Source organism: Vigna unguiculata, chromosome 10, assembly GCF_004118075.2.
Source record: "Vigna unguiculata cultivar IT97K-499-35 chromosome 10, ASM411807v1, whole genome shotgun sequence".
Classification (NCBI taxonomy): Eukaryota; Viridiplantae; Streptophyta; class Magnoliopsida; order Fabales; family Fabaceae; genus Vigna; species Vigna unguiculata.
Window position 1 is genome coordinate 37,666,762 of NC_040288.1, and position 26,693 is coordinate 37,693,454.

The 26,693-nt window shown below is 32.6% G+C and overlaps 3 protein-coding genes across 3 annotated transcripts; 2 read left to right on the forward strand and 1 right to left on the reverse strand.

The window, feature by feature from the left end:
- Positions 1–6,916: 6,916 nt before the first annotated feature.
- On the forward strand, positions 6,917–9,614 carry LOC114166866 (pectinesterase 3). The gene is made up of 2 exons (XM_028051741.1): positions 6,917–8,103; positions 8,781–9,614. The coding sequence occupies exons 1-2, from the start codon at positions 7,032–7,034 to the stop codon at positions 9,461–9,463; spliced, it is 1,755 nt and encodes a 584-aa protein (XP_027907542.1). The 5' UTR covers positions 6,917–7,031; the 3' UTR covers positions 9,464–9,614.
- A 5,876-nt stretch (positions 9,615–15,490) lies between these two features.
- LOC114167113 (alanine aminotransferase 2-like) lies at positions 15,491–20,617 on the forward strand. Its single transcript, XM_028052073.1, has 15 exons — positions 15,491–15,901; positions 16,563–16,613; positions 16,877–16,927; positions 17,248–17,313; positions 17,397–17,458; positions 17,661–17,739; positions 17,821–17,925; positions 18,038–18,148; positions 18,341–18,478; positions 18,730–18,804; positions 19,000–19,120; positions 19,218–19,372; positions 19,612–19,686; positions 19,976–20,179; positions 20,273–20,617. Exons 1-15 carry the CDS (start codon positions 15,674–15,676, stop codon positions 20,387–20,389), a joined length of 1,638 nt encoding a protein of 545 aa, XP_027907874.1. The 5' UTR covers positions 15,491–15,673; the 3' UTR covers positions 20,390–20,617.
- Positions 20,618–22,227: 1,610 nt separating this feature from the next.
- Positions 22,228–26,376, reverse strand: LOC114166068. The gene is made up of 5 exons (XM_028050721.1): positions 25,875–26,376; positions 25,240–25,801; positions 24,304–24,787; positions 24,089–24,170; positions 22,228–22,540 (listed from the first exon to the last, which is right to left on the reverse strand). Exons 1-5 carry the CDS (start codon positions 25,941–25,943, stop codon positions 22,319–22,321), a joined length of 1,419 nt encoding a protein of 472 aa, XP_027906522.1. The 5' UTR covers positions 25,944–26,376; the 3' UTR covers positions 22,228–22,318.
- Between the last annotated feature and the right edge of the window lie 317 nt (positions 26,377–26,693).

Here is a 26,693-nt window from a genome sequence, read left to right on the forward strand (position 1 = left end):
ATTGTTGACTGCATAGCTTTCATGATATGTTTAAACACAAAACTCGAATAATATCTCAAAATCATCTCAAATGCAAAAGTTGTAGAGTCTTATAAGAATTCCACATTACAATAGATACTAGTGTGCAATGTCACATTACTATACATTATTTACTTAAAGATACTAGTGAACAAAATTTGCATTATATGGGAGAATCATTTAAGAATGCAATGTGTTTGAAACTATACAAACTAATGAGGAGTTAGGCTATATATACATTGGCCAAAACACTTCTTCCTACACAAAACCCTTGTACTCGTACTTATTCACAAATTGACATTATTAAGGTAATCATGGCATCCTATTCCCTTCTACTTATTTTGTTTTTATTTTTTTTTTCTATTTCGTGCTCTAACCAAATCCTTGAACCTTGTGAATTGACCAACCCTACATGCGTGAAGTCAGGTGAAAAAACATGTGTTGCTGCAATCATATTTAGTATCTTCTAAAGCTAATGTGATTGTAGTCAAAGATGGTTATGGAAACTTCACAAGTGTGAAAGCAGTTGTTGACTCTGCTCCAAAAGAGCAATAATATGATGTATGTTATATGCATTAAGGGTGGAGTATACGATGAAATAGTTGAGATAAAATCATCCAATATAATGTTTGTGGGAAACGGTATTGGAAAAATCATAATCACAGGTAATTGAAGTTATGTAGGAGGCTTCCAAACTTATGATACAAGCACTTTTGGTAAGCATATGTTTTTTAATTTTGTTTCTATAAAATAAATTGATTTAATTAGTATTTTGGATTGTTATTATTATTTATCTATTTGTATATGAAAAAAGAAAAAATAACTAAATTTCTTCTTTTTTTTCAGCTTCTAAGGGTGATGAATCTATTGCTCGAGACATCACATATAGGAATATTGCAGCAGTAGCAAACCAATAAGCAGTTGAATTGCTTTCCACCTCAGATCAAGAAACTCAGTATTTTACAAATGTGGTTTTTAGGATTATCAAGACACATTATGTATTCATACGGGGAAGCAATTCTATAGAGAATTGTGTGCGTGCGTACACACGTGCGTGCGTACGTACGACACAGTGGATTTTATCTTTGCAATGATGTTGCTGCATTATTACAACATTTATGCAAGAAACTCTCTTACCATAATAGTCATTGCTCAGGGTAGAATATGCAAACATTGGTCCTGACTCCAACACTATCCCTAGAGTCAACTGGAAGGGTTAGCCTTTTACTGTTGAAAATTGTATTGATAATAATTCATGGATACATAATATTGGTCTTCCTTTCAACTCTAGACTTTAAATTAAATAAAAAGTGTTTCTTATATTTAAATTATTGTTATTGCTTATGAATTAGTATTTGTCAAGCTTAAATATGTTCCAAGTTTTTAATGTAGAATCAATATAATTGTTATTTCATGTAACTTTTCTTCCCTTATTTTCCATGTTTATGTAAGATGTATTATTTTAGTTAAATTTGTTAAATAAATTTATTAAAGAGTCAAATAAATTCATTATGTTTTCATAGTCTCTTTCACTTTTGTTGTTGCAGAAGAAGAAATTAGGGGGAGTAAGTTGCAATGAAAAGAGAGAATGTGGAAAAAAGTTTGTCCCGGAAAGGTTTTTCCAAAACCTATTTCATGTGAGAATGTTTTTGAGAAATTTAATTCAAAACATTTTGAAAAGTTTATTTCAAAATTTTATTTCCAAAAGCTTATTCTAAAATGCAATTGATGTATCCGGAAAATTTTATTTCAAAAATCTCATTCTAAGGGTGATGGATCTATTGCTCGAGACATCACATATAGAAATATTGCAGGAGCAACAAATCAATAAGCAGTGGCATTGCTTTCCATTGCCGCAGATCACTTAGTAATTTACAAATGTGGTTTTTAGGGTTATAAAGACACATTATGTATTCATATGGGAAAGCAATTCTATAGAGAATTGTGTGTGTGTGTGTGTGTGCGTGTGCATGTGCACATGCCTACGTGTGTGCATACGTTGCGCATACGTGCGTGCGTACGTATGACACAATGAATTTTATCTTTGCAGTGATGTTGTTGCAGTATTGCCAAATTGCAACATTTATGCAAGAAACTCCCTGACCATAGTAGTCACTGCTCATGGTAGAACTGATCCTGAGAACCATAGTGAAATCATCATCCACAACTCGGAGGTCACTAGTGCTCCAGGTTGCAACCCTAGTTTCGTGAAAGCATACCTTGGTAGACCCTGGAAAAAGTACTCAAGAACAATGTTCATGAAAACCTTCCTATAGTTTCATCAGTCCTACTAGTTGGATGGATTGGGAAGGTAAGCCTGAGTTTGATGACACTTTGTTCTATGTAGAATATGCAAACACTGGTCTTGACTCCAACACTATCCAGAGGCACTTTGTGATATTGTGTCGTGTTTTTTTGCGATGATCACCATTTTGGTGGGAGCAAATGAAGTGCAGGTTTATAGGCACTTTGGAAGGATGAGAAGTCCATAGTTAAAGTTGTGGGATTGAGGGGAAGGTATGAGTGGTTAGTATGTTTGATAAAGGGTTACCTTTAAAGTTGTTGTTGTAGCCGTATAAATGGTATTTTTTTCTAGTCTGAACTCTTAAAGAAATATGTTTATATATTTTTTATTCCGTAAAACTTGTTTTTGAATATTATTATATATTTTGAATACCAGTGTGCAATGTCTATACATTATTTACTTAAGATACTAATGAACAAAATTTGCATTCTAGGAGAGAATCATTTCAGAATGCAATGTGTTTGAAACTGTACAAACTATATATACCTTGGCCAAAATACTTCTTCCTACACAAAACCCTTATACTCATACTTCTTCACAAGTTGACATTATTAAGGTTATCATGGCATCCTATTCCTTTCTACTGATTTTGTTTTCATTTTTTTTGTATTTCTTGCTCTAGCCAAACCCTTGAACCTTGTGAATTGACCAACCCTACATGGGTGAAGTCAGATGACAAATATTTGTTGCTACAATCATATTTAGTATCTTCTAAAGCTAATGTGATTGTAGCCAAAGATGGTTTCAAAAACTTCACAAGTGTGAAAGCAACTTTTGACCCTACTCCAAAGAGTAACAATAGAAGGTATGTGATATACATTAAGGGAAGTGTACGATGAAATAGTTGAGGTAAAATCAACTAATAATGCTTGTGGGAGACCGTATTGGAAAAATCATAATCACAAATAACCAAAGTTATGTAGGAGGCTTCCAAACCTACGATACAACCACTTTTGGTAAGCATGTGTTTTTTAATTATGTTTCTATCAACTAAATTGATGTAATTATTATTTTGGATAGTTATTATTTTTTGTCTTAAGAAGAATAAAAAATAACTAAATTTCATCATCTTCTTTTCTTCAACTTCTAAGAGCGATGGATTTATTGCTCGAGACATCACATTTAGGAATATATCAGGAGCAGCAAATCAACAAGCAGTGACATTGTTTTCCGCCTCAGATCGCTCAGTATTTTACAAATGCGGTTTTGAGAGTTATCAAGACATATTATGTATCCATACGGGAAAGCAATTCTACAGGCAATTGTGTGTGTGCGTGTGTACGTGTACGTGCGTGCGACATAGTGAATTTTATCTTTGCAATGATGCTGCTACAGTATTGCAAAATTGCAACATTTATGCAAAAAACTCCCTTACCATAGTAGTCATTGTTGAGGGTAGAACTGATCCTAATAACCTTGTTGAATCATTATCCATAACTGATCATAGTAGTCACTATATCATTTTCCTATTGAGAATGAGTTAAAAAAAGTAAAATAATCATATAAAAAACACTAAAACAATACTTCATATGATAAAAATAAATAATAAATAAAAATATTAATATTAAGTAAAAATGATTGAATATATATCTGAGAAACAATTTGTTCTAACATTGAACAAAATCGCACAAAGAAATAGACGTATAATATTTAGTTGTAAAAATCTTGCCACTTTATATCTGTTTTGAACCCAAATCTACACTCAGACACATTTAAATACATGAGGCACCAAATATTCAAATACTTGTTTTAGCATTTGTGTCTAAACATCATATCCCAATTGCTAAAACGCTTTAAAATTTTATTAACCAACATTTATTACCAAACAATACATATCTTTTTCTTTTTTTCATTTTTCTCAAAGGTCCAGAGGTGAAAGGGACAATAGTATTAGGTATCCAGAAGTTGCCATCAATGAAGTTTCCAACAATGAAAGGTTTGGTGATAAAGCTACAACAGTATGCAAAAATGAATGTTGTGTTCTCCAATGGAAATAAAGCTAATTTTAAGGAACTAAGCCAAATTTTATGGAATGTACAGGTGAGAAGTTCTTCTCCACTTAATTTAGAAATGCATAAAATTTGGACCTACTCTTAATTTAATAAAAAGTATAGCTTGAATTGAAGCAAATTTGATTTCATGATTAATCTATTGTTTTCTCGTCATGGAGACATTTCTCTAAATATCCTTAGACCATGCTTGGACTATTTTTTTTTTACATGTTATTTACCTTGTTTATTTTTATTAAATGTAGTACTTGAACACACATTTATTAATATCTTTTTTTTTTCTTAGAAGACTACAATCTCCGATAATATTTGCTTGAACTAGTATTTATCTATTCATGAACATCTTACATAAATGATATACAACATACAAGTTGGATTAATATTTCATTTTAGAAGTTAACTTTATAAACTAAAATTGAACTTAAATTTCTAAGTTTATATTTTATAAAATTAGATTAGATATAAATTTGTAATTTTATATAATATTAAGATTTATTCCTTAAATTATTGTTCGATTCAATGTATGATTCACTATTGAACTGAACATTACTATCTTTTACATTATAGATATAAAAACGTTAATTTTAATTTTAGTTTTTTCATTTTTATTTTATCTTCTTATGTCTGCTTTCTATATATATATATATATATATATATATATATATATATATATATATATATATATATATATATATATATATATATATATATATATATAATCAAAATGACTTTTAAATCATTTTTTAAAATTATATAAGTATACCACTGTTTCTCAATAAAAATTATATTGATTAAATTCGTGCTATCACAGTAAATTATATTTAAAACCAAATTCCATTAATATATATATATATATATATATATATATATATATATATATCATTACTAAATTCATAATTTTTAAATAGATATCTCAATTAAATTTTATTTTACAAATATGAAATCCAAATTCAAATATATGTAGTATATGATATTTCAAGTAAATTCTCGAATGACAGCCACAATAGCAGTGGTAGCAGCGATATGTGATAAAGTGAGAGAAGGTATTTTAGGCTTTTTTATGTCAGTGGGAGGTGTACTTAGTGACAATGGGAGTCTAGATAGCAAAATACTTAATTAGGACTAGCCCATACCCAAACACTACGCAACCAAATTCGGCTGTGGGTAAATGCTAGCGTTTTTTGTCACATTTCTCAAATGCATCGTTTGAAAAACCGGTTTTTTTTTTCAGTGCAAAATAGCAAGAAGGTACAACAAAATATAAATATATGAGATATACTAAGAACTTTTTCACATTTAAATTTTAACAACTACAAATAAACTTGTCATTTGTTAACAGCAATGAAACTTAGGAGAAGTTCCCATTGAATTAAACATCTGGGACTATACAATGCTCTTTACATTGCAAAATGAATGTAACTCTTTGATTTAAAGTATTTCAATAACGTTGTTTTCTTCATTTGATCTGCTTCAATTTAAAAGTGATTATAGGCTGCAGAAAAAAAAACTTGATTTTCATTTTTTTTTATCCATGTATATTTTGAAGTTGCAGTTTCATGGGAACACACATTTGCAACATTTGTTGAGACGAGGAAAGAAAAAACAATCAAACAAACCGTATGCGAATGGCGCGATTACCGGATAGTTGCCACATGCCAGCGCAAATCATTGCCATATTCAATAATAAATAAAATGTTCTCTTAAATTATCATTTTAAATATCTGAGGCTTGTTAAATATAATTTTAGTTGTTAGGTGTTAGGTTTCGTGTAATTATATCCAACATCTTACATCTGAAAAATAAGTAAGCGAAAAATAAATATTATTTTTAAAACGAGCTCTTTCTTTATTTTTAATGATTGTTTGATGGTTTGACTAAAACATACTGCGTTTTTTTAAAAAAATAAATAAAAGAAAAGGTCTCTGTCTTCTCAGTGTACACACAGTTGGGGAATGAATGAACCATAAAACACAGCTCAGAGATGCAGTGTGAAGAATGAAATAAGGAAACCGTGTGGTTTTATTCTCTTAGATTCCCACAATACCGTTTCCAAACCGTGTATTCGATTTAAGAATCCAACAAGAACCTCACTACATAATGTTGTAATGCACTACATAGTTTAATTTTGCAAATCCGAACCATGGATTGTTGGAAAAATGTTTGGGTTTTGTTGGTTGAAACTTAAGACGATAAAACACTTCTAAGTAAAAGTTTTTTTTTTAATAGGAATGCAATGAACCCACGAAACACCATGATTGTGAGTGCTAACCTTTCCAATGTTTATTCTGCATAAAAAAATGAATTTGTTCTTAGATGCTGATTGCTCTGAATCTTAGCAAAGAAGCATTGTGGAAAAGGCACTCACTCTTCACATTCTTATCCCAAAGCATAAAAATAAAAAATAACCATTAAATTCAAATAAAAAGCTCCCACGGTATAAAGTAAAGTAAAAAAATAAAATAAAAAAATCTTGTCATGTGTTACTAATTTATTTAAAGTGAAAATAGTAACATTCCACGTAAATCTAAAGTGTCACACGTTGAATCATAGGACTAGGTAACGGGTATTTTATTTGTGTTTTTTTTTTTCTCTTATGAAATGCCACCAAAGTTCGATATAAAAGGGAAAGTATAGAAGCTAGAAAGAGCCATTTTTGAGTAGAGAGTGGGTAGTGTGAGCAAACCAAACAGATCCTAAGAATGGATACAATTAAGTCATTCAAAGGCTACGGCAAAGTTGACGAGTTGGAGCAGCAAGCCTATCAGAAGAAGACACGTAAGCGCATCATAATCATCACAGTGTCTTCCATCGTTCTAATTGCGGTCATCATCGCTGCGGTTGCAGGGGTCGTCATACACAACCGCAACAACAAATCTTCGCCCTCATCTGACTCGGCGCCGCAAACTCAGTTGTCTCCGGCCGCGTCACTCAAAGCGGTGTGCGACGCCACTCGCTACCCTAACTCCTGCTTCACCTCCATATCCTCGTTACCGGAATCCAACACCACCGACCCGGAGCTCCTCTTCAAGCTCTCGCTGCGCGTCGCCATTGACGAGCTCTCCAAGCTCTCCAGCTTCCCTTCCAAGATTCGCGCCAATGCGGAGCACGACGCGCGTCTGCAGAAGGCGATCGACGTCTGCAGTTCCGTCATCGGCGACGCGCTGGACCGCCTCAACGACTCGATCTCCGCGCTCGGAACCGTCACCGGAAGGATCGTTTCTTCGGCGAGCGTCAGCGACGTGGAGACGTGGCTCAGCGCGGCGCTCACGGACCAGGACACGTGCCTCGACGCGCTCGGCGAGCTGAACTCCACTGCAGCTCGCGGCGCTCTTCAGGAGATCGATACCGCCATGAGGAACTCCACGGAGTTCGCGAGCAACAGCTTGGCTATCGTGACGAGGATCCTGGGATTGCTGTCGCGGTTCGAGGCGCCGATTCACCACCGGCGGCTGCTAGGGTTCCCGGAGTGGCTGGGCGCGGCGGAGCGAAGGCTGCTGGAGGAGAAGAACAACGACTCGACGCCGGATGTTGTGGTGGCGAAGGACGACAGTGGACAGTTCAAGACCATCGGCGAGGCGCTGAAGTGGGTGAAGAAGAAGAGCGAGAAGAGATTCTCGGTGTACGTGAAGGAAGGGAGCTACGTGGAGAACATCGATTTGGATAAGAACACGTGGAATGTGATGATCTACGGTGATGGCAAGGACAAGACCATCATCGTCGGTAGCCGGAACTTCATGGACGGAACTCCGACTTTCGAAACTGCAACTTTCGGTAATCACTTTACTTATAATTTCTTTCTTTCTTTATTTTCTGCATTTTTTTTATCACCAGTTACCTTGTTTTTAATGCAATGTTTGAAAAGGTTTAGAATGATTCTAATTTTCTATTGGGAGTTTGGTTTGATTATTCTCCCTTCAATACTTTGGCATGATTTTTTATTTTCTGTGTGCATAATAAGATTAATGGAAAATGAAAACAAATTGATTGGTATAGCTACAATTAATTTGAGTGATCAATAGATAAAATAGAATTTGTGAGGATTCATCATTTATATGAAAAAAAAAAAAATAAAGGTAGATGGAGAAGCATGTGGCAAGTGCGTTAGCGAACCACATGGTATGAAGTGTGATCATGTGTGGACACTCGCACAATTGGCTGTTTGTCTGCTCTTTCAGTAACACGACCCATCAAGCATTATGCTGTTTTCTGCATCATTCATGGCCTCCCATGTGATGTCTGCATTACCTTCTCATACCTAACAACATCCACCCATATCCAACATCCATAAATGCTGTCTTCAGACAACAGATATGGATTTAGGTGTTGACCTATTTTGTTACGCTTGAAACGATGATGTTTGTACAAAAATTAACAAATTAATAACTCTTGCATTAAACACAGGAATATCACCACCTATAAAACTAACAGGAACTTGTTACTTTTCGCAGCTGTTAAAGGCAAGGGATTCATAGCCAAAGACATAGGGTTTGTGAACAATGCAGGAGCTTCAAAACACCAGGCAGTGGCATTAAGATCTGGGTCAGATCGCTCTGTGTTCTTCAGATGCTCTTTTGATGGCTTCCAAGACACCCTCTATGCTCATTCCAACCGCCAATTCTACCGTGACTGTGACATTACAGGCACCATAGACTTCATCTTCGGCAATGCTGCAGTTGTGTTCCAAAATTGCAAAATAATGCCGAGACAGCCCCTACCAAACCAGTTCAACACCATCACAGCTCAGGGAAAGAAAGACCCTAACCAGAACACTGGAATTATAGTTCAGAAATCGACGATCACTCCTCTGGGAAACAATCTCACAGCTCCCACATACCTTGGTAGGCCATGGAAAGATTTCTCCACCACCGTCATCATGCAATCTGAGATTGGGTCGTTCCTGAATCCGGTGGGGTGGATGAGTTGGGTCGCTAATATGGAACCTGCAAGTACCATCTTCTACGCGGAGTATCAGAATACTGGGCCTGGAGCTGACGTGTCCCAGAGGGTCAAATGGGCCGGGTATAAGCCCACTCTCACGGACAGCGATGCAGATAAGTTCTCTGTGCAGTCCTTTATCCAAGGCCCTGATTGGTTGCCTAGTGCAGCTGTACAGTTTGATTCTAATCTGTGATACAAACATACACTCATGTTTAACTTGTCTTTTTAATCACGCTCTTCTAACATGTATTTTGCTCATTTTTTTGACCTACTTTTTATTGGTTTATGAAATTTTTCTACACATTAAGGTTTGAAAAATATGTCAAATTTTTCAGATGAAAAAAGAAGAAGGAAGAATGAATATGTTAACTACTGTTTGAATATTGTGCCAGCTTGGTAAACAATTGCATGTCAGTTAAAGCATTTATAGTGAAAGGAAAAATTGTAAGGTTATTGAATATGCCATTGATTGTTTATGAAGATTATTTTAAGTTAGAAAAACATTAACTTGATAGAATGTATGATGTAAAATTGTTTATGCTGACATGGTTTGTTTCGTGGATTGTTTAGAATTTGTATGTTATAAAGATGAGACATTTATAAATAAATATTTTGGGTATTTATATGCAATTTAACGGTAAGACAAGTAAAATTAAATTAAAGAACGATTATGCTCAAATAAACAAATATGGGTAAAGGTCTTTGATAGTTATGATAGTTAGTGTTAGGACATTTTCAATATAAATTAGTTGAAATTAAGTCTAGATTTATTATAAGTGAAGCTAGAAAGTCTTTAAAATTACTTTAATCTTAACATAATGGACTAAGGATAGTTGACGAGTAATTAGTCATTTTTAAATGTTTATCTATCAAAACTGTCATTTTAATCAATTAGGTAAATTCTTAACAAGAAACATTGCTTTTATGATCATATCAATTCATTAAGTATATAATATAATCGATTAATTAAGTGAATTTTAAAAAATTAATTTTCTATGTATCAGTGATTAGTTCAGTAAAGTAATCAATTATATTAGCAATTTCAGTTAACTATTCTTGAATTTATATTGTTTGAGACATTCTTATTTCAATATTAATTAGAATATATTTCAAATGTTAAATAAATTTAATCTTTTTTTGTTAAAATAACTAAATTTATGTATTTTTAAATTTGAGTGACTAAATTGAGTCAGACTTTTAAATAATGACTAATTTTAATTTCACAAAGTTAAAAGACTAAAAACATATTTAAATCTTTAAACTTTAATGCTATTAATCCATTGAGATATTGGATTAATCTCATCAGCAAACACATTTTGTTTAAAAGCTATATTTATTTTCCCATTTAAACAACAAATTTTTGAAATCTAAAAGTTAAAAAGAGATATTATAGCATTTGTAGAGATAATATTATTGGGTTTCTCGTATTCATCAAGATTTAATGAATCAAGATTCAAGTGTTCTAAAAACTTCTTACTTTTAGTATAGGTTTGAGCCGTAAAATCTTTACGATAATATTCCCTCAAAAGAAAAATTGATGCATGACAATTGTTTATCCAATTAAACTTACCTATAGGAAAAGGCTACTCTCGAAAAATAACAAAATACCTAATGTGGATCTATGTGATAATCATCTATAAGAGAAGGTTATTCTTGTAGAAGAAGATGAATTGGACTATAATGAAAAATATTTTTTTATCAAAATATTGAAAAATAAATCAAATATATAAATTTAAAATTATAAAAAAAATCACGAAAAGAAAAATACGAATGAAAAAAAAAAAAGTAATTTAGCTTATTACTTTTGTAGTTCTAGTTTACTTTACTCACTATTTCCTTTTCCATGTAACAATGTAATAAAGTGTGAGATAAATAATTAAAAACTTTCAATTATATGTCAATTAAGTAGTACATTGTTATAAATATATTATCCATTTTCTATCAAAATATCAAAAGAGAATACACTTCCCAAAATTACACAAGAACAGTTACAAGTTTAACTCTATGAAATCACTAGTCCATATTCTTTTTTGGTTTTTGTTGTTGTGTTGTCATCTGTTGAACATTAAAAATACATTGTGTTGTTATTTTAAATATTTTTTAATATATTTTAAAACGTCAAAATTAGTAATAATTAATATATTATGAAAACACAATAAAAAAACAACACAACAAAATTCAGTAGATAATCCAAATTCATGAAATCACTAATTACATTTTACTGACCTGACCTGGATAACTTGTAGGATTCAACTTCTACATAAATATTTGATGATATCTAAACAATGGTATAATCCATCTTGTAAATTACTACAAACTTGGACTATAATTATAAGATCTGTCCTTAATTCTTGAATTAAATATGTATTATACAACCATGAGACAAATTTCTTAATTAAGTAAAGCTTACAAAGTTCATTTGTCGGAGATATACCATAAATTTACATTAAGAAACGATAACTTTTTTTTCTCTATTTTACAAATATTATTTATTCTTATTTGATATTATCTTCCCCTGTTTTTTTTTAATTATTTTACCCCTATATAACAAATAATTATTAAATAGTACTTTTTCTTTTTACAATAATCACAAGTTATAGCATACAATATTTCAACCATCTCCTTTCTTTTGCATCAAATCAAATGCATGTTTTTTGTATTTGTTTCTTTCTTTTTACTTATTTATAGGTTTTGATCTTTTTCACAAATATCAATAATTAAAAATTATAGGTTTTGACAATATATATAAAATATCTTTTATGCAGAATGAATATTATTGGATTGTAGAAGTTGGCAATTAATTTGGCAGTGCCCATTTTATGATTTGTGGACCCAAAGGCAAGTAATGTACAAATTCTGATATACAAAAGTCAATTATGGACTCTGAAGAAGTCATTAAGAAAATCATAGAAAACAGAGACAGAAATTGGACAAAAGAAGAAAAGAAAAAGATGAAATGCAACATTTTATTTCCCACACTACAAACCACCATCGAAGTAATTTGATCCACAGATTACGAATCCACAGTATTCAATTCAAAATTTCATCTATCACTCCCCCTCAAAAGCATAAAAAATAATGATTATTAAATTTAAATATTAATCCCACCTTATCATAGGTTAGGTTAACAAAGTTAAGAGGATTATGATTCAACCCTATTCATCATCAAAATTTATAAATTTGAAATATTAAAGTTTGATTTTTTTTTTCTTTAAAAGAAATCGAGTTTCAACTATGTGAATAAAAAAAACAGCTAAGAGGTGATACTTTATTAAAATAGTCAATTATATTTCTTGATATAGATTATTCATCAACGAATTAAGTTATAAAAAAAAGTACTTATATGTAAACTACAAATTTATATAAATACTCTAAAGCTAGTAATATGGTACATTCTTTACATAGATGGAATCATTTTCGTATTTTTCAATTCACTCTTTTCAAAGCCATCATGTGAGGGAATATGTATTGTAATGCATAAAGTTAATTTTATTCGCCAAGCTGAAAGTAAAATCCGTGTTGCTATTTTGGAAATAATCGGTAAATGTAAATGATATTAAAGTATAAACATTTTGAAATATCCATCATTGAGTGCACTGAAAAGGTACTAGTTAATTATGTAAAAAAAAAAAAAGTGGTCATTGTACCATAAAGATCAAATAAAATATCCAAAATCTCGAGTAAGTGTCCTTTTGTGAAAATTTTGACCTAACTAGTATGGTCTCTTCTTTTAATTCCTTTAATAGCATATTGTAGGTAGTATTTAGTTTTCAAAGAGCCCAATTTTGACATATAATTGGACAAATTGCAGTTGAAAATTAATTGGAATTCGATTCTCAAGAAACTAAATTCCGAATTTGGTTTTCATATATTTATTTTTTATTTAATTATGAAGGAAGGAAAAATTAGAGGAAAATAAGTAAGAACTTAAATAAGTTGAGGACAAAAGTTTCAATAAAAGTATATAAATATGATGGTTATTTGTAAAATAAAATTGAGAAATGAAAATATTTGTAGTAATAACAATATAGGAAGAACGAAGTAAGGTGTAGAAATTCAAAAGAATTAAATTTTTGGAAAGTGCTTAATTTAAGAAGTTAATTTTGCAAGAATAAAAAGTTTTTATTTAAAAAATGTCTATATATTTTGAAGTAATTATAAGTAAAATTATAGTATGAGCAGTTGTTTGTTTATAAATAAAATTCCTATTTAGAAAATGTTAAAAATTACAACACATAATTATTAAAATATTAAATATATTTTTAGTTCTTGGATTTTGATAATAAATTAAAATTCGTTTATATTCCAAACTTTAATACATTATAGTTCTTAAACTTAAAAATAAATATATATAGTCATGTTAATTTAATTATGGAGTATATGTTATTGAGTGCGCGTGAGTGTATCAGTTACGTTACCGGCATATGTAAAATAGTAGTGCATAAAATCGATTACGTATATTATGTGTGTGAACACCGGTTACGTAACTGGTATTATAGGTGTGAATTATATATTTATTACTAATTAATAATATATCCATTAGTAATATATCTCCTTTTATATATATAATAATTGTTAAAAATATAATGATTAATAATATAGATAAAATAATTATTATTATTAGTAATAGTTCATGTATATAATAATTAAACTATATAATAATTAATAACAATTTAAAATATTGTTAAATTTTAATATTTTTAACTCATTTAATAATCATTTAATTTTATTTTTATAATTAATGATATTTTAGTAATCTTTAATCTTTTTTAGTTTACAATATCACTCAAATCATTCATTAATTATCATGAGATTCATCTTTAAATTCACTGACTTTATCATCTAATTCTATTTAAAAAAACATAATATCTATCTACTTAAATTTATACAAATTTATCTTCACGGATTCCATTGGTATGATGTGAAATTTCTTATGAATCCAACCTATTACAATCCTATAAAATTAAGAAAAAAATTATTTTGACACTACTTTTCCCAAATAACTACTATTTGACGTCAACTTTTTCTAATAAAATATTATTTTAAATAATATTAATTTATATGAGTGTGAATTGAAAGTATTGATATTATTTGGAAATATTAATAAAAGAGTAGCACTTTGTAACTCCTTCGTAGTGTTGCATAACATAACCCAAGTATTACAATGCATAAATAAAATGAAAAAAAAAGTCATTCAAATGTTAACATCCACTTAGAGTGATTAATCCCTAAATTATGCATGATTCAATACATCAAATATGTGAGAAGAATATTGCACAAATTATCAGTTGCAAAAATACTCGACTTTTATATTAAAACGTCAACATAAACACTAATAAAAACAACATTAAACTTTTTATCCAAACGAAAAATTTACACAAACTACCCTTCAAATAATTGATTTGTAACTTCATTCAAACACAATATCTATTTAATGATCATAATATCAAAAGATATAGATTTCTCTAATAATTTAATTTCATGTATATTAATATTCATTCATTATCTACTTCTAATATACTTCTTTCCAAATTTAATTATGTTAATTATATATATATATATATATATATATATTAAATCCTACGATAATAAAATATTTCAAACCAGTTTTTAATTTTATTAGTTAAAAATTTATTTAAATTTATAAACATCACTATTATAATAATAAATTATAAACAAAAAAAAATGTTAATCCAAAAATATTTTTCTGTAATTTTGTCTTACCTTTCCATATTTTTTAAAGAATTTTTCCAATTCGTCAACTGAATAGTTAATTTCCCAATTCATTACACAAAACTCAATAATTTCAATGATACTAAACACTTTCCAAATTTTTCTACCATTATTTTCCTTTCTTCTTAAATTTTTCTTACTCCCACATTTCCTCTATTCAATTCTCCTTAAAACGTGTCTACTCCTAAAAAAAATATTTCTTCCAAGTTTCATTTATCTAAATTTATATATTACATACCATTGGAATAGTGTACTATTGGGAATAGAAAAAAGTCACGTGATGTCTGGATGAAAAATTCTTACTTTATTCCGTTACACTGCATTAAAAAAAAAAGTCATTATTCATAACAAAAAAAATAATTGATATGAATGCTACAGTAAAAATTGATCCAACAGAATTTATCAAATGAAAACACGTCACAAAGAGAAAAAAGGAAGGTATAGTACTTAATTCTACTTATAGTGCATGGAGGGCTGAGATTTTGACAGACAGGGCTGCGTGGATGTTTGAGGTTTGAGGTTTGAGGTGGAAAGTTCTCCAAGGGAACAAACAAAGTCACACATTGTTTCTTTCTAGATACACGCACGCGCCTTCTGTCTCTTCTCAACTTTGTGATCACATTCCGACCGTCAAATCTCCATCTTCCCCTTTGTATATATAACCCTCACAATGCGGAGAACCGCTGCAGACAGATTCAGACACCTTTTCAACCGTTCATTTCTTCTTCATCGTCATCGTCATCATCATCACAATCATAATCACCCTCCCTTTCCTGCTTCTTCCTCTCTCTCTTCTCGCTCTCCGTTTTCCCCCTATCGTTTCTTCTTTTCTACTCCCTTTTCTTCCATGGCTTCTGATTCGCCTTTCCCTGTCACTGCTCAAAACATCAACCCCAAGGTCCGTGTTGCCTTAGATTCTCTTTTCACTGCCATCATGCATGTCCTTTTTTCGCTTTCTCATTTCTGGGTGTGCTAAAGTTACAAGCTTTGCCCCTGTGTGATCGTGTTTTTTTTATCTGGGCAAAAGCGTGGCGTCGAGTTTGTGTTTTCGGGGTTTTCTTTCTTGGTTTTTGCGCGCTGTGTAACGTCTTTCTTTGTCGAAGGATCGACCTTTGATTTAATTATAGCTTTTTAAAGGCTTGCGAATTATTATTGTTGTTGATCCGTGAGTCAGGTTTGACACTGATCTTTTTTCTGCGTTGTTTTCTGTCTAGTGGTGTGACCGATGACCTAGTTATAGGTCATTCATTTTTCTATATTATATGCCCAATTGAGTGTTGAATTACTTTCTAATTGTGTTCAACCCTGGGATTTGGTGAAAAGAGTAGTAGCAAAAAGAGATTCTTTTTCATTTTCACCGTACTTCCAATTGAGGATATATCTTTGTGGTATGGTTTAGGCTGTTTTAATGGATTTTGAAACTTTTTATTTATTTAAAAAGTGTGATCGTGTGCTAGAATATTTCCCCACTTGTTTCTTGTTCTTTCAGATAAGTTTGTTATGTCACCAACTTTCATATTTTATTTGGTAATTTGAAACTATACATTTTTGTTGTCTAGGTTCTGAAATGTGAGTACGCCGTTAGAGGAGAGGTTGTCACACTTGCTCAGGTACTGTGATTTGACTGTACATATTCAAATTAGGCCATTAATGTAAAAAGTATTTTTGCCTTGGTTTATTCCAAGATGGATACATTTTACACCTTAGCATTGACAAAATAAGTTGATAACTGGTAAACTAAGTTGACAGTGATCTCTGACATGAAATTATTGGCATGGCTTTTACTGTAATATAGCTTTAAATTGATCACTTCAGAATTTTCTATGGACAATTGTTACAAATACTTTCTGCTTACAACGCCTTAATATTGCAGAATTTGCAAAAGGACTTACTGGCCAATCCCGGTTCTCATCCATTTGACGAGGTACTTCTGAAATAGGATTTTGTGTTTTTCTTAACTCACAGGAAGATTTGTAAGGGGATCTTCTATAAAGCTTCTTATGTGCATGGTGTTCATGCAAGGGGTGAACCCACTGTGTAGCGGACAGTCCTATCTTGTATTAGTAAAGTTGTAATAGATTAATTCCACAACTTGAACATCTGAATTTCCCATCATAGGGTGAAAACTCCAATTAATGTCCCAAGGCTATCCTTCTATGATTACCTATTTCTTTATATTCTTAATTCTTTGGATCAAATGTATTAATTAGGCTATCCTTCACATTTCTTTTTTTCTGAATATAGATACTCTACTGCAACATTGGAAATCCTCAGTCCCTTGGCCAGCCTCCAATAACTTTTTTCCGAGAGGTTTGCTGTTTATAATTTTGTGCAGTGAATGTAGCAAAATACAGATTAAGCAATACTTATTATGACAATCTCATCTCTGTCAGGTTCTTGCATTAACTGATCATCCAGCTATATTGGACAAAAGTGAAACACAGGGTTTGTTCAGGTACCGGCAAACTAAGATTTTTTTGATGTAACAAATGTATTAGAGTATGAATCATATGACTGGAGTGGTATTTTCAATTTGATTATAATGTATAACAAACTTCTTTTAGTCATTGGCATTTTTAGTTCAGTTTTGTAATGTTGTAGTTTACTATCAAGTGGAACAGAATAAAAGTTCTAACTTGACCTTTGGCATATTGCAGTGCTGATGCAATAGAACGAGCTTGGAAGATTGTGGAACAGATTCCTGGTAGAGCAACGGGTGCATATAGCCACAGTCAGGTACCTATTGGGATATCAAATATGGTTTATTTCTATGCTATAAGAGGCAGGGCCATGAAATTGTTCATATTTCCATGTCAGGGTGTCAAGGGTCTGCGTGATACAATAGCTGCTGGAATTGAAGAGCGTGATGGTTTTCCTGCCAATCCTGATGACATTTTCATGACAGATGGCGCAAGCCCTGCAGTATGTCTCTACTTTGCCGTTGATATTTACTATATGGTTTTAGATGATTATGAGAGTTTGTTTCATTTATAATCTGAATAAGTTTTAAAAACAATTATTTCTTTGTTTTCAGGTCCATAATATGATGCAACTACTCATTAGGTCGGAAAATGATGCTATTTTGTGTCCCATTCCACAGTATCCTCTATACTCAGCCTCAATTGCCCTCCATGGTGGCTTCTTGGTAGTTTTTTCTCCATACAATTGCATAATGCAAAATTTAATTTGGTCAATGTTTTGATGCTTTTCTTTTTTATGATGTTTGTTGGTTGTATGTGCCATCTTTGAAAGGACAAATAAGAAAAATGGTCTATGTAAAAGTTTACATAATACTTTGGTTGGAGTATTAGTTTAACTTTGGTATTTTTTTCTAAAGGTACCTTATTATCTAAATGAAGCAAGCGGTTGGGGATTGGAAATACCTGAACTCAAGAAGCAATTGGACGCTGCCAAGTCTAAGGGCATCAATGTTAGGGCTTTAGTTGTTATAAATCCTGGAAATCCAACGGGGCAGGTGAGCTACTAATAAATTATGTAGTATTGGGGTTAATAATTACTTACAACTCTTACAAGTTATTTTTAGTTTATTTCAATTTTTATGGTCAAATTGATATGTGATGAAAGCTTAGTTAAGTTTTTAATTAGCTGTCTGATATAATCTCTCGTGTGATATAATCAAATCTTGATATTGAATGTTGCTTAATGCTTAGAAAGCAGAGTTTTTTTGTTAAATTTGGTAACATGGATTTTCTGTCATGCCTCCAGGTTCTTTCTGAGGAAAATCAGCGCCATATAGTAGATTTTGCCAAGCAAGAAGGTTTGGTTCTTTTAGCTGATGAGGTAAATGGATCACTATTGAAAATCTTAGACACAATTAAATTTATTTAAAACATGGTTGCACTTCATGAATCTAGGGAATGAAGGTTACTAGATCCTAGCCAATCTTTTTTTTTGTCACAACATATATCAAGAAAATGTATGACATATACCATGACAATCATAATACTACTCTGATGCATGAACTTCATTTTGAAGGTATATCAAGAAAATGTTTATGTCCCTGAGAAGAAATTTCACTCATTCAAGAAGGTGGCTCGGTCCATGGGATATGGTGAGAAAGACATCACTTTAGTATCCTTTCAATCAGTCTCCAAAGGTAAGTTGGTACAAAGTTTATAATAACAATACAGAATAGAATTTTATGCTAATAAAGGATCAATATTGATGGAAGATTCCTTTTTCTTTGACCTTAGGCTACCATGGGGAGTGTGGGAAACGAGGAGGTTATATGGAGGTGACTGGCTTTTCTGCAGAAGTGAGGGAACAAATATATAAAGTGGCATCTGTCAACCTTTGCTCTAATATCTCTGGTCAAATTCTTGCAAGCTTGGTCATGAGTCCACCTAAGGTTAACTCCTTGCATCTTCTAAGTCTAATTTCTTTTTGGGGGAATATTTCTTTAGTTTGAATAATTCAAAGAACATTGAATACAACCTAGAATTAACATATCTGGAGTACCCTTAATTCGTGTTTGGTAAATTGACTTAGCTTGAACTTTAACCATAAAAAATTGCCATTTTGTTCATTCCATTGCTAGTTTGATATTAATGATGCCTTTCATACTCAATATTCAATGATTTTCTGCAGGTTGGAGACGAGTCCTATGAATCATTCATGGCTGAGAGGGGAAATATTCTGGCATCGCTTGCTAGGCGTGCAAAGGTTAGTTACCTAGGAAATAATTTGAAATAGTAAAATCAACCAACAACATTTTAATTCTCTTTCAAGAGTAATATTTTAGAACATCTCCAAGGAACCCTTCCTCCCAATGCATGCAAGGATTTGATTAACATAGTTTTATACTTTCTCATTTTGAAAGGCTCTCACACTGTGGAAATGCCTACCATATTCCCTAGAATAAATATTTACAATTTTAGAATCCCATTATCACTTTTATCAAGAACCTTAACCAATTAATCTTTACTTTCTGTCGCCAATTCAATGTTAACAGACACTAGAAGATGCATTCAACAAGCTAGAGGGTGTAACATGCAACAAAGCAGAAGGGGCTATGTATCTGTTTCCCCAAATTCGTCTATCCCAAAAGGCTATCAAAGCTGCAGGGGAGGCAAAAACTGCACCTGATAACTTCTATTGCAAGCGCTTGCTTAATGCTACAGGAGTAGTAGTTGTTCCTGGTTCTGGTTTTGGACAGGTTAGTTTATGTTTTATCTTTTGTAGCATTTTCCATCTTTTTGGTAATAATTTGTAAACTGATTGTATTGGTAAATTGTTGTTTTCTTGCAAGGTTCCTGGCACATGGCATTTCAGATGCACCATTTTGCCACAAGAAGAAAAGATTCCAGCCATTGTTTCCCGTTTGACAGAGTTCCATAAGAAATTCATGGATGAGTTCCGTGACTAAGTCCTGCTTCTATTTCATCCCTAAACACAGAGGGTACCCAATTGAAACTTGATGAGAATGGATTTTGCAGAAATAGGACATTTTGTTTTCTGGAATAAATTTGTTGTTAGCTCCACTTATACATGTGGAAGCATATTTGGATTTTTCTCCATTCTTGTGCTTCTTTGCATTATTAGATCTTATTCCTGTATTACCTCTTTTTAATTGAATAAACTTTTTTCGAACCAACAACCTTCAAGTCATAATATTTTGAAACATAAACCTTAATTTAAGATAATAATACCACTGTTGCATTTTTGCATACTTTAAATGGTTTTCAAGTGATTAATTTGTAGTCATTATCCTAAATGATGAAAAGGGTATTTGGAAAGTTGGAAACTTTATCTCTCTGTTTACCATTGGCTTCTCTGGTTGGCAGTAATTGTCTCTGTTCACGTAACCTTATGACGGAAGAAATCTGAAAAGCAGGGACAGCTTTTATTATTTGCATGTCAACTTTGGATTTTTTCATCTCAAATCCAAATACAAAACGACACAACCATCACAACAAAACAACTGCAAAAACAACAAATCCACATCGTTTCGGATCCATTGTGTTGTCCTATGAGTTTGACATACACTGAATATTGCATGGACTCTCATTCCGCAAAATTTTTCCATTTGAATTTATCACTCCTTTCGTCCTAAAATTAATTAGTTTTTTGAATAAAAAAATTAAAGCGGTTTCAGTTTGTACATATTGGGAGAAAGGGATACTTCTAAGTGGGCATCTTGAAGTCTTGAAGTGACGAATAAGTCCCAGCATGCGAAGTATACCAATATAAGGTCCGAATATACTTCGGCGCAGGAGATTCTATAACACACGAATATTGAAGGAGCCGTAATAACCTCGGCATTTAGGGGAGAAGACACCTCTACCAAGTGAACTACGGTAAGTACTGGAGAAATTAGGAATGATAAGCTATTAAGAGTAATTAAATGCAATTAGTGAAACTTAAACCTACCAGGCAGCGGAAATCCTAGGCCCATAGGGTTTGGCCCATTAAAGTAGTATAAAAGGCACTGTTCACGAGGTCATGCTATTTTTTACTATAGTAGTTATTTATTGCTCTGACACTGACTTGAGCGTCGGAGTGACTTTGCAGGCCCCCTGCCAATAGAATCCTTCATCGGAAGAAGACACTCAGGCACTTGGGAGAAGACACTCAGACTCTTGGGAGAAGACACGCAGGTTCTAATAAGTGGACGCGTGCATTCAGTTAGTCATTGGTCCTAGTTGACTTGTGTCCCTCAAGTATATTAGTGTTCAGCAGGAACACAGTTTAAATTTTTTACTGATGTTGAAATGATCAATTTTTATTTTAATTTGTTCTTGAAAAACCTACTTCAATGTTTGTATTTAGTATATTTATTGATGAGAGTTAAATTATTTTAGTAAAAATAAATGATATATTTATGGTTAATGTTGTGGGAAAAAGAGTAAAAAAGGGAAAAAAATGTAATTCTAGGATTTCATTTGGGGTTTCGCATCGGTCATTTAAATTAAATGTCATAATTTAATTACAAAATGTTTAAAATTAACTAGTTTAAAAAGTAGTGTTCACATTAATTAAATAACGTCATAAATTATTATGGCCATGATTTAAATTGCCAATATAAATGCATCCACTTATATCACTTGCATACATAATGAATAAAAGCATCATTAGTAGTAATCTTCACACTAAATTAAAGATATTAAAAGAAAACAGAAATACATTTATAATCAGTATAAAGAAAACTGTAATACTTGTTTTTTTATTATGAAACTAAATATAATATTAAATAAAAAGGAAGCATTTTAAAATTTCAAAATAACAAAATTTGCTTTTATTAAATATTTTCACCCTTAACAAGTCTCTTTAAACACTATTAAAAACACTATGTTGTTCAATGATTGTTATTGCAAGGGAAGCAACCACATGAACTTGGCTTTGAAAAATGTGAGTTATGTTTATGAATCATCTTCTGAGCTTGCTCTGTGGCTTTCTGAATTTGCTCCAAGTGTTGCTGTCTCGCTTCTGCTCTCCACTCCTCAGCTTTTCTGTGAACCACTGACATCCTCTTCATCAATTTCTCTTCAAGGTTTGATCTCATTTTCTGTATTTTCACCTAACCAACAACATTTTCAACAATTACAAAAAAAAAAAAATCATGCTTAGTTTCAATGACATGATTCTGAAGCTGAAAACTAGCTTGGTAATCTGCAACAGTGCTACATTTAACCATGTTCATGTTTTCAATGCTAGTGAACTTAGAACCAATTTACTATAATAATAGAACCTGAAAAAGACAACATGCCTAGAACTTTTCAACTTTAGAATTTGTTTTTATTATCATGGTCTACACCGCATAGAACAGTAGATTGATTCCCTCCCTACCCACTACAATCCACTGTCCAGCTGGCCAAGTTCTTAACCAAAGACTGTTTTTTTAAACGAAATCTTAGATTCAAATATTATAAATGAATAAAACCCTGAAAGATTAATGTACATTTTGTACCAAAATCACTAAAAAATTAAATCTTCTCAACGTTGCTACTTCTGGGTTGCATTTTTTGGTTTTCAACTGAGATGAAAATGTATTTGATTGAGGAAAGAGTGAGAATTGCAGAGTGGACTGGTCAAGAAAGTAATAATATAATGATGGTATCCCATGAGTTGGGGGTGGCTCGAGGCATAGGTCACCAACATGGCCACCAAAGGTAAAACATTGAATTGTGGTCAAAAGTTTTGAAACAGGTAATGTATGATAAAACTTTAAAGTTTATTCATAGTTGGTTGGTTGTGTGTGTTTTGATACTACACCATGTGAATTTTTTTCACAGGAATCTGCTCTTGCAAAAAGGTTCAAACTGCTTCCAAAAGTGAAAAGTTTCAGTAATGGATTATCTTGTACTTTCAAGTTCCTATCATTTTTCAAATTTCAATGCTAAAAGTACCAGGACAGGGTAACCAGCTGGGAAACTGCATGTTACAGCATTACAAAACTGGATCAAGTTTTTTACTGTATTTTTCTTTCTTATCCCTCCAAGAATTGAAACCATGTTTAATCTCTAACATTCCATTTAGGACAAATAAATAACATCATTTTTAGATTAAAAAACTGAGAGTCTCACATGACATGATGCCACATAATATAACCTTTAAACACAAACAATCAACCAATATCATATAAAAACACAGAACTAAATGCATTGGTTTACTATTTTGGAAAACTACATACTAAAAATACCTTTATAAACGCTAAAATCAGATTTTGTTCAGTTATATATATGCAGACAAAATCTGATAAGATTAACCCTTAAAAAAGTTTAATTGGACTTTATCTCGAGATTGGAGTTTAACTTGTACTACTAATTATTAATTTAGGTACACTTATTTGTTTTAGCATTCAACAATTACGGCTATTACAGCTATGGCTTAAAATAGCTTTTTCATACTTGTTAAACTATGGTTGTACATCTATGGCTTAGAATAGCATTTTGATACTAGTTATTCATTGATTAAGCACTTTTTATAGTATTCTTTTCTCTTCATCCTCTTTTATTATACCACCAATTTTATATCACATTCCTCTTTTCTGCCTATTTCTTTTCTTGTGCAAGAAACTGTACAAATTTGTTACACAAAATATAGTCTATGAATGACAATGAAATACCTCAAGCTTTCTTGACCTGGCCTCTGCTTTAGCACTTTGGAGATTTACCCAAGCTTGGATTTTTGCTTCTTCTCTCTGATACCTACACAACAACTCAATCACAATTCAGTTCCAGCCACACACACACACATTATCAGATGAAAACAACATAAAGAAAATGTTCAATTAACTTGCTCATAATTTGGAAAATGGTTTAGAAAGAATGTGTGTGTTACCTTAAACAACACTTGGTTTTCTCCTCTTCTTCCCATGAAGCAGCTATGCAGTCAGAATCAGCTTTGTGGCTCCCATTGTGCCTCAAGCTTTTTGATATTTCCTTTTCTTCCTCTTCACTTGAGCTCCAATTTGAAGTGACTATGTCATACTGTGATCCTAGTTGCAGTTTAGAAAAATGGCACTCTTCCAGCTGAATGACATCAAGAGTGCATGCAGTGGTAGCCAAGGCCAATGGTCCTGACCTACTTGCAGGAGTGTTGTGACGAGGAGGTGATGAAATCTTAACTGGGGTGTGGCATCTTGAAGTTGTGGAACTTCCCAGAGGAGTCATCTCAGTGCCAATGTCTCTATGCTGAACCACTTCTGTGCAAGCATCTTGCATTGCCCCACCACCATCTTGGTTCCTAAACAAGAACCCTTCCTTTGCTGGCTCTAAATATCTCAAATTTGGCAAAATAGGCTCTATGCTGTCTGTGAACTTATCTGCATTGCAATTCATTGCATGTCAGAAACTTCTCATGCTAGTAAAATTGTACTGTCTATTATTTTTCATATGATGGTCCATTCAATTTTCAATTACAAATACATTTAACACACTCTCCTGAATTCCAACAATTGGAGAAGTATATTGAAGAGCACAATTATGTTAGTTTCACTCATGATTTTATATACGTTAGAAGTTGCAACAGTGTTAACACAGGCTACCATCATGCTCAAAACAACAGCTTTCAGACTAAAAGGAAATCTGAAGCTGAAGTTTTTTTTGTTCAACCTACCCACAGTTTAAAGTCTATGGAAATAAAGAATATAATAAGGACAAAAGGGAAAGGAAAGAGGATGATAACGATGGCTAAAAGGGTAGATAGGAAAAGAAATAAAGGAAGGGAAAAGGAGGGATAAAGTCAAATTTTGAAGTTAAGACTGTGATATCCCACCTTTGAGTACAATGTCTTTAACACCATGGAAAGCACCGAGTGTGTTATGCTGGTGGTCCAACGAAGGAGACCAGTGGAAGTTGGGGACAGCTTTGGACACCCTTTCTTCAGTGACTCTTGATTTCTCCGAGAAATTTTCCATTTGCTGCTTAAAGCCAACATCTTCACATTGTTGTCTGGTTGCAACCTTTGAAGAGTCTGAGACTGAAACCTTGAGTGTGTTGTTGTTGCTGATGTTGTTGTGAGCAGGTGAGTCATGGCAAGAAGTGCTCATGAGCCATTTCTCTGCATCATCCCACTTGGAAGGGAAGCTCTTTCTCGGAAGGCCAGAACTGAAGGAGAAAACTGGTCTTCCAGGAGTAGAAGGAGCTTCCAACAGTCTCCTCTGTTGTGAAACAGAGTGGCCTCTGCTTTCGGCTCTGCCACTGGGCACAGGCAGAGACTTGACAAACTCAGAGGTTTCCTTCAGGTTGAGCTTGCAAAGAGGATCAGGGAAATCATCCGCAAAAGGGTTGTCTTTGCTTTTCCCATACATGTTCACGTTGCTCTCAGCGAGTGCTTCCTGCATCACAAAAACGAGTGAGAAAAAAGGCTTCAAAGAAAGAGCATTAGTGAGTGCAGCAATATATTTTTACCCCATGTGGTGCCACTGCCACTGCCAATGCAGAAGGAGATTGGAAGAATTTATGGGTGGGGAGGTCCATGGCATGGCACAGTGAAATTGAACTTGCTGGGGTCGGTGATGTGAGAGAAATAGGAATGAAGTGTCTCTCTAGTGTGGTTCCGTTACTTGCAAAATTTGCATTAGTTTCATGTGATGCGTGTTGAACAGTGTGTGGGTCAGGGGAAAGTGACCGTGGAGACAGTGGAACAGAACATCATACTGAAGAAGGAAAAAGTATGTAAGACTTGGTTGGAACCGGGGTCTATGGTAAGTACACAAATGACTTGACTCACATGCAAGGAGCCAAAAACACAGCCACTGTGTTTTTTTTGTGTGTGTGTGTCACACCTCACAGACCCTCCTTAGTCTTTTCTATCTGCAGGAGATGGAAGGGATGAACACGGGAGAAAGAGAGTACACCATGAACCAAAGATGGACCTTTCGTTAGGTTTGCAAAAGAAATCATTTAAGAAAGAGCATCAAGTGAAAAAGGCCAACAAAAAAATGCAGACAAAATAACATGTTATAACTTATAAATAATTATATTATGTTTTCCTCCATATGTCACATCAATCACCCTACCACAGATTTTTCTTCGGTAAACTACATTCAAACTAGATTTCATGAGATTTCACAAACTCTTCCTTCAATGTTTTTTTATTTTTGTATTTATTTATGTACATTCTGTAATGGTAATTTCTTCATGAGTTGCGTGTCAAAAAATTCTTAAGAAAAACACTACTACTAAAAGAAGGTAATGCGTACTGAAAAACAAAATTCTCCCAGGTAA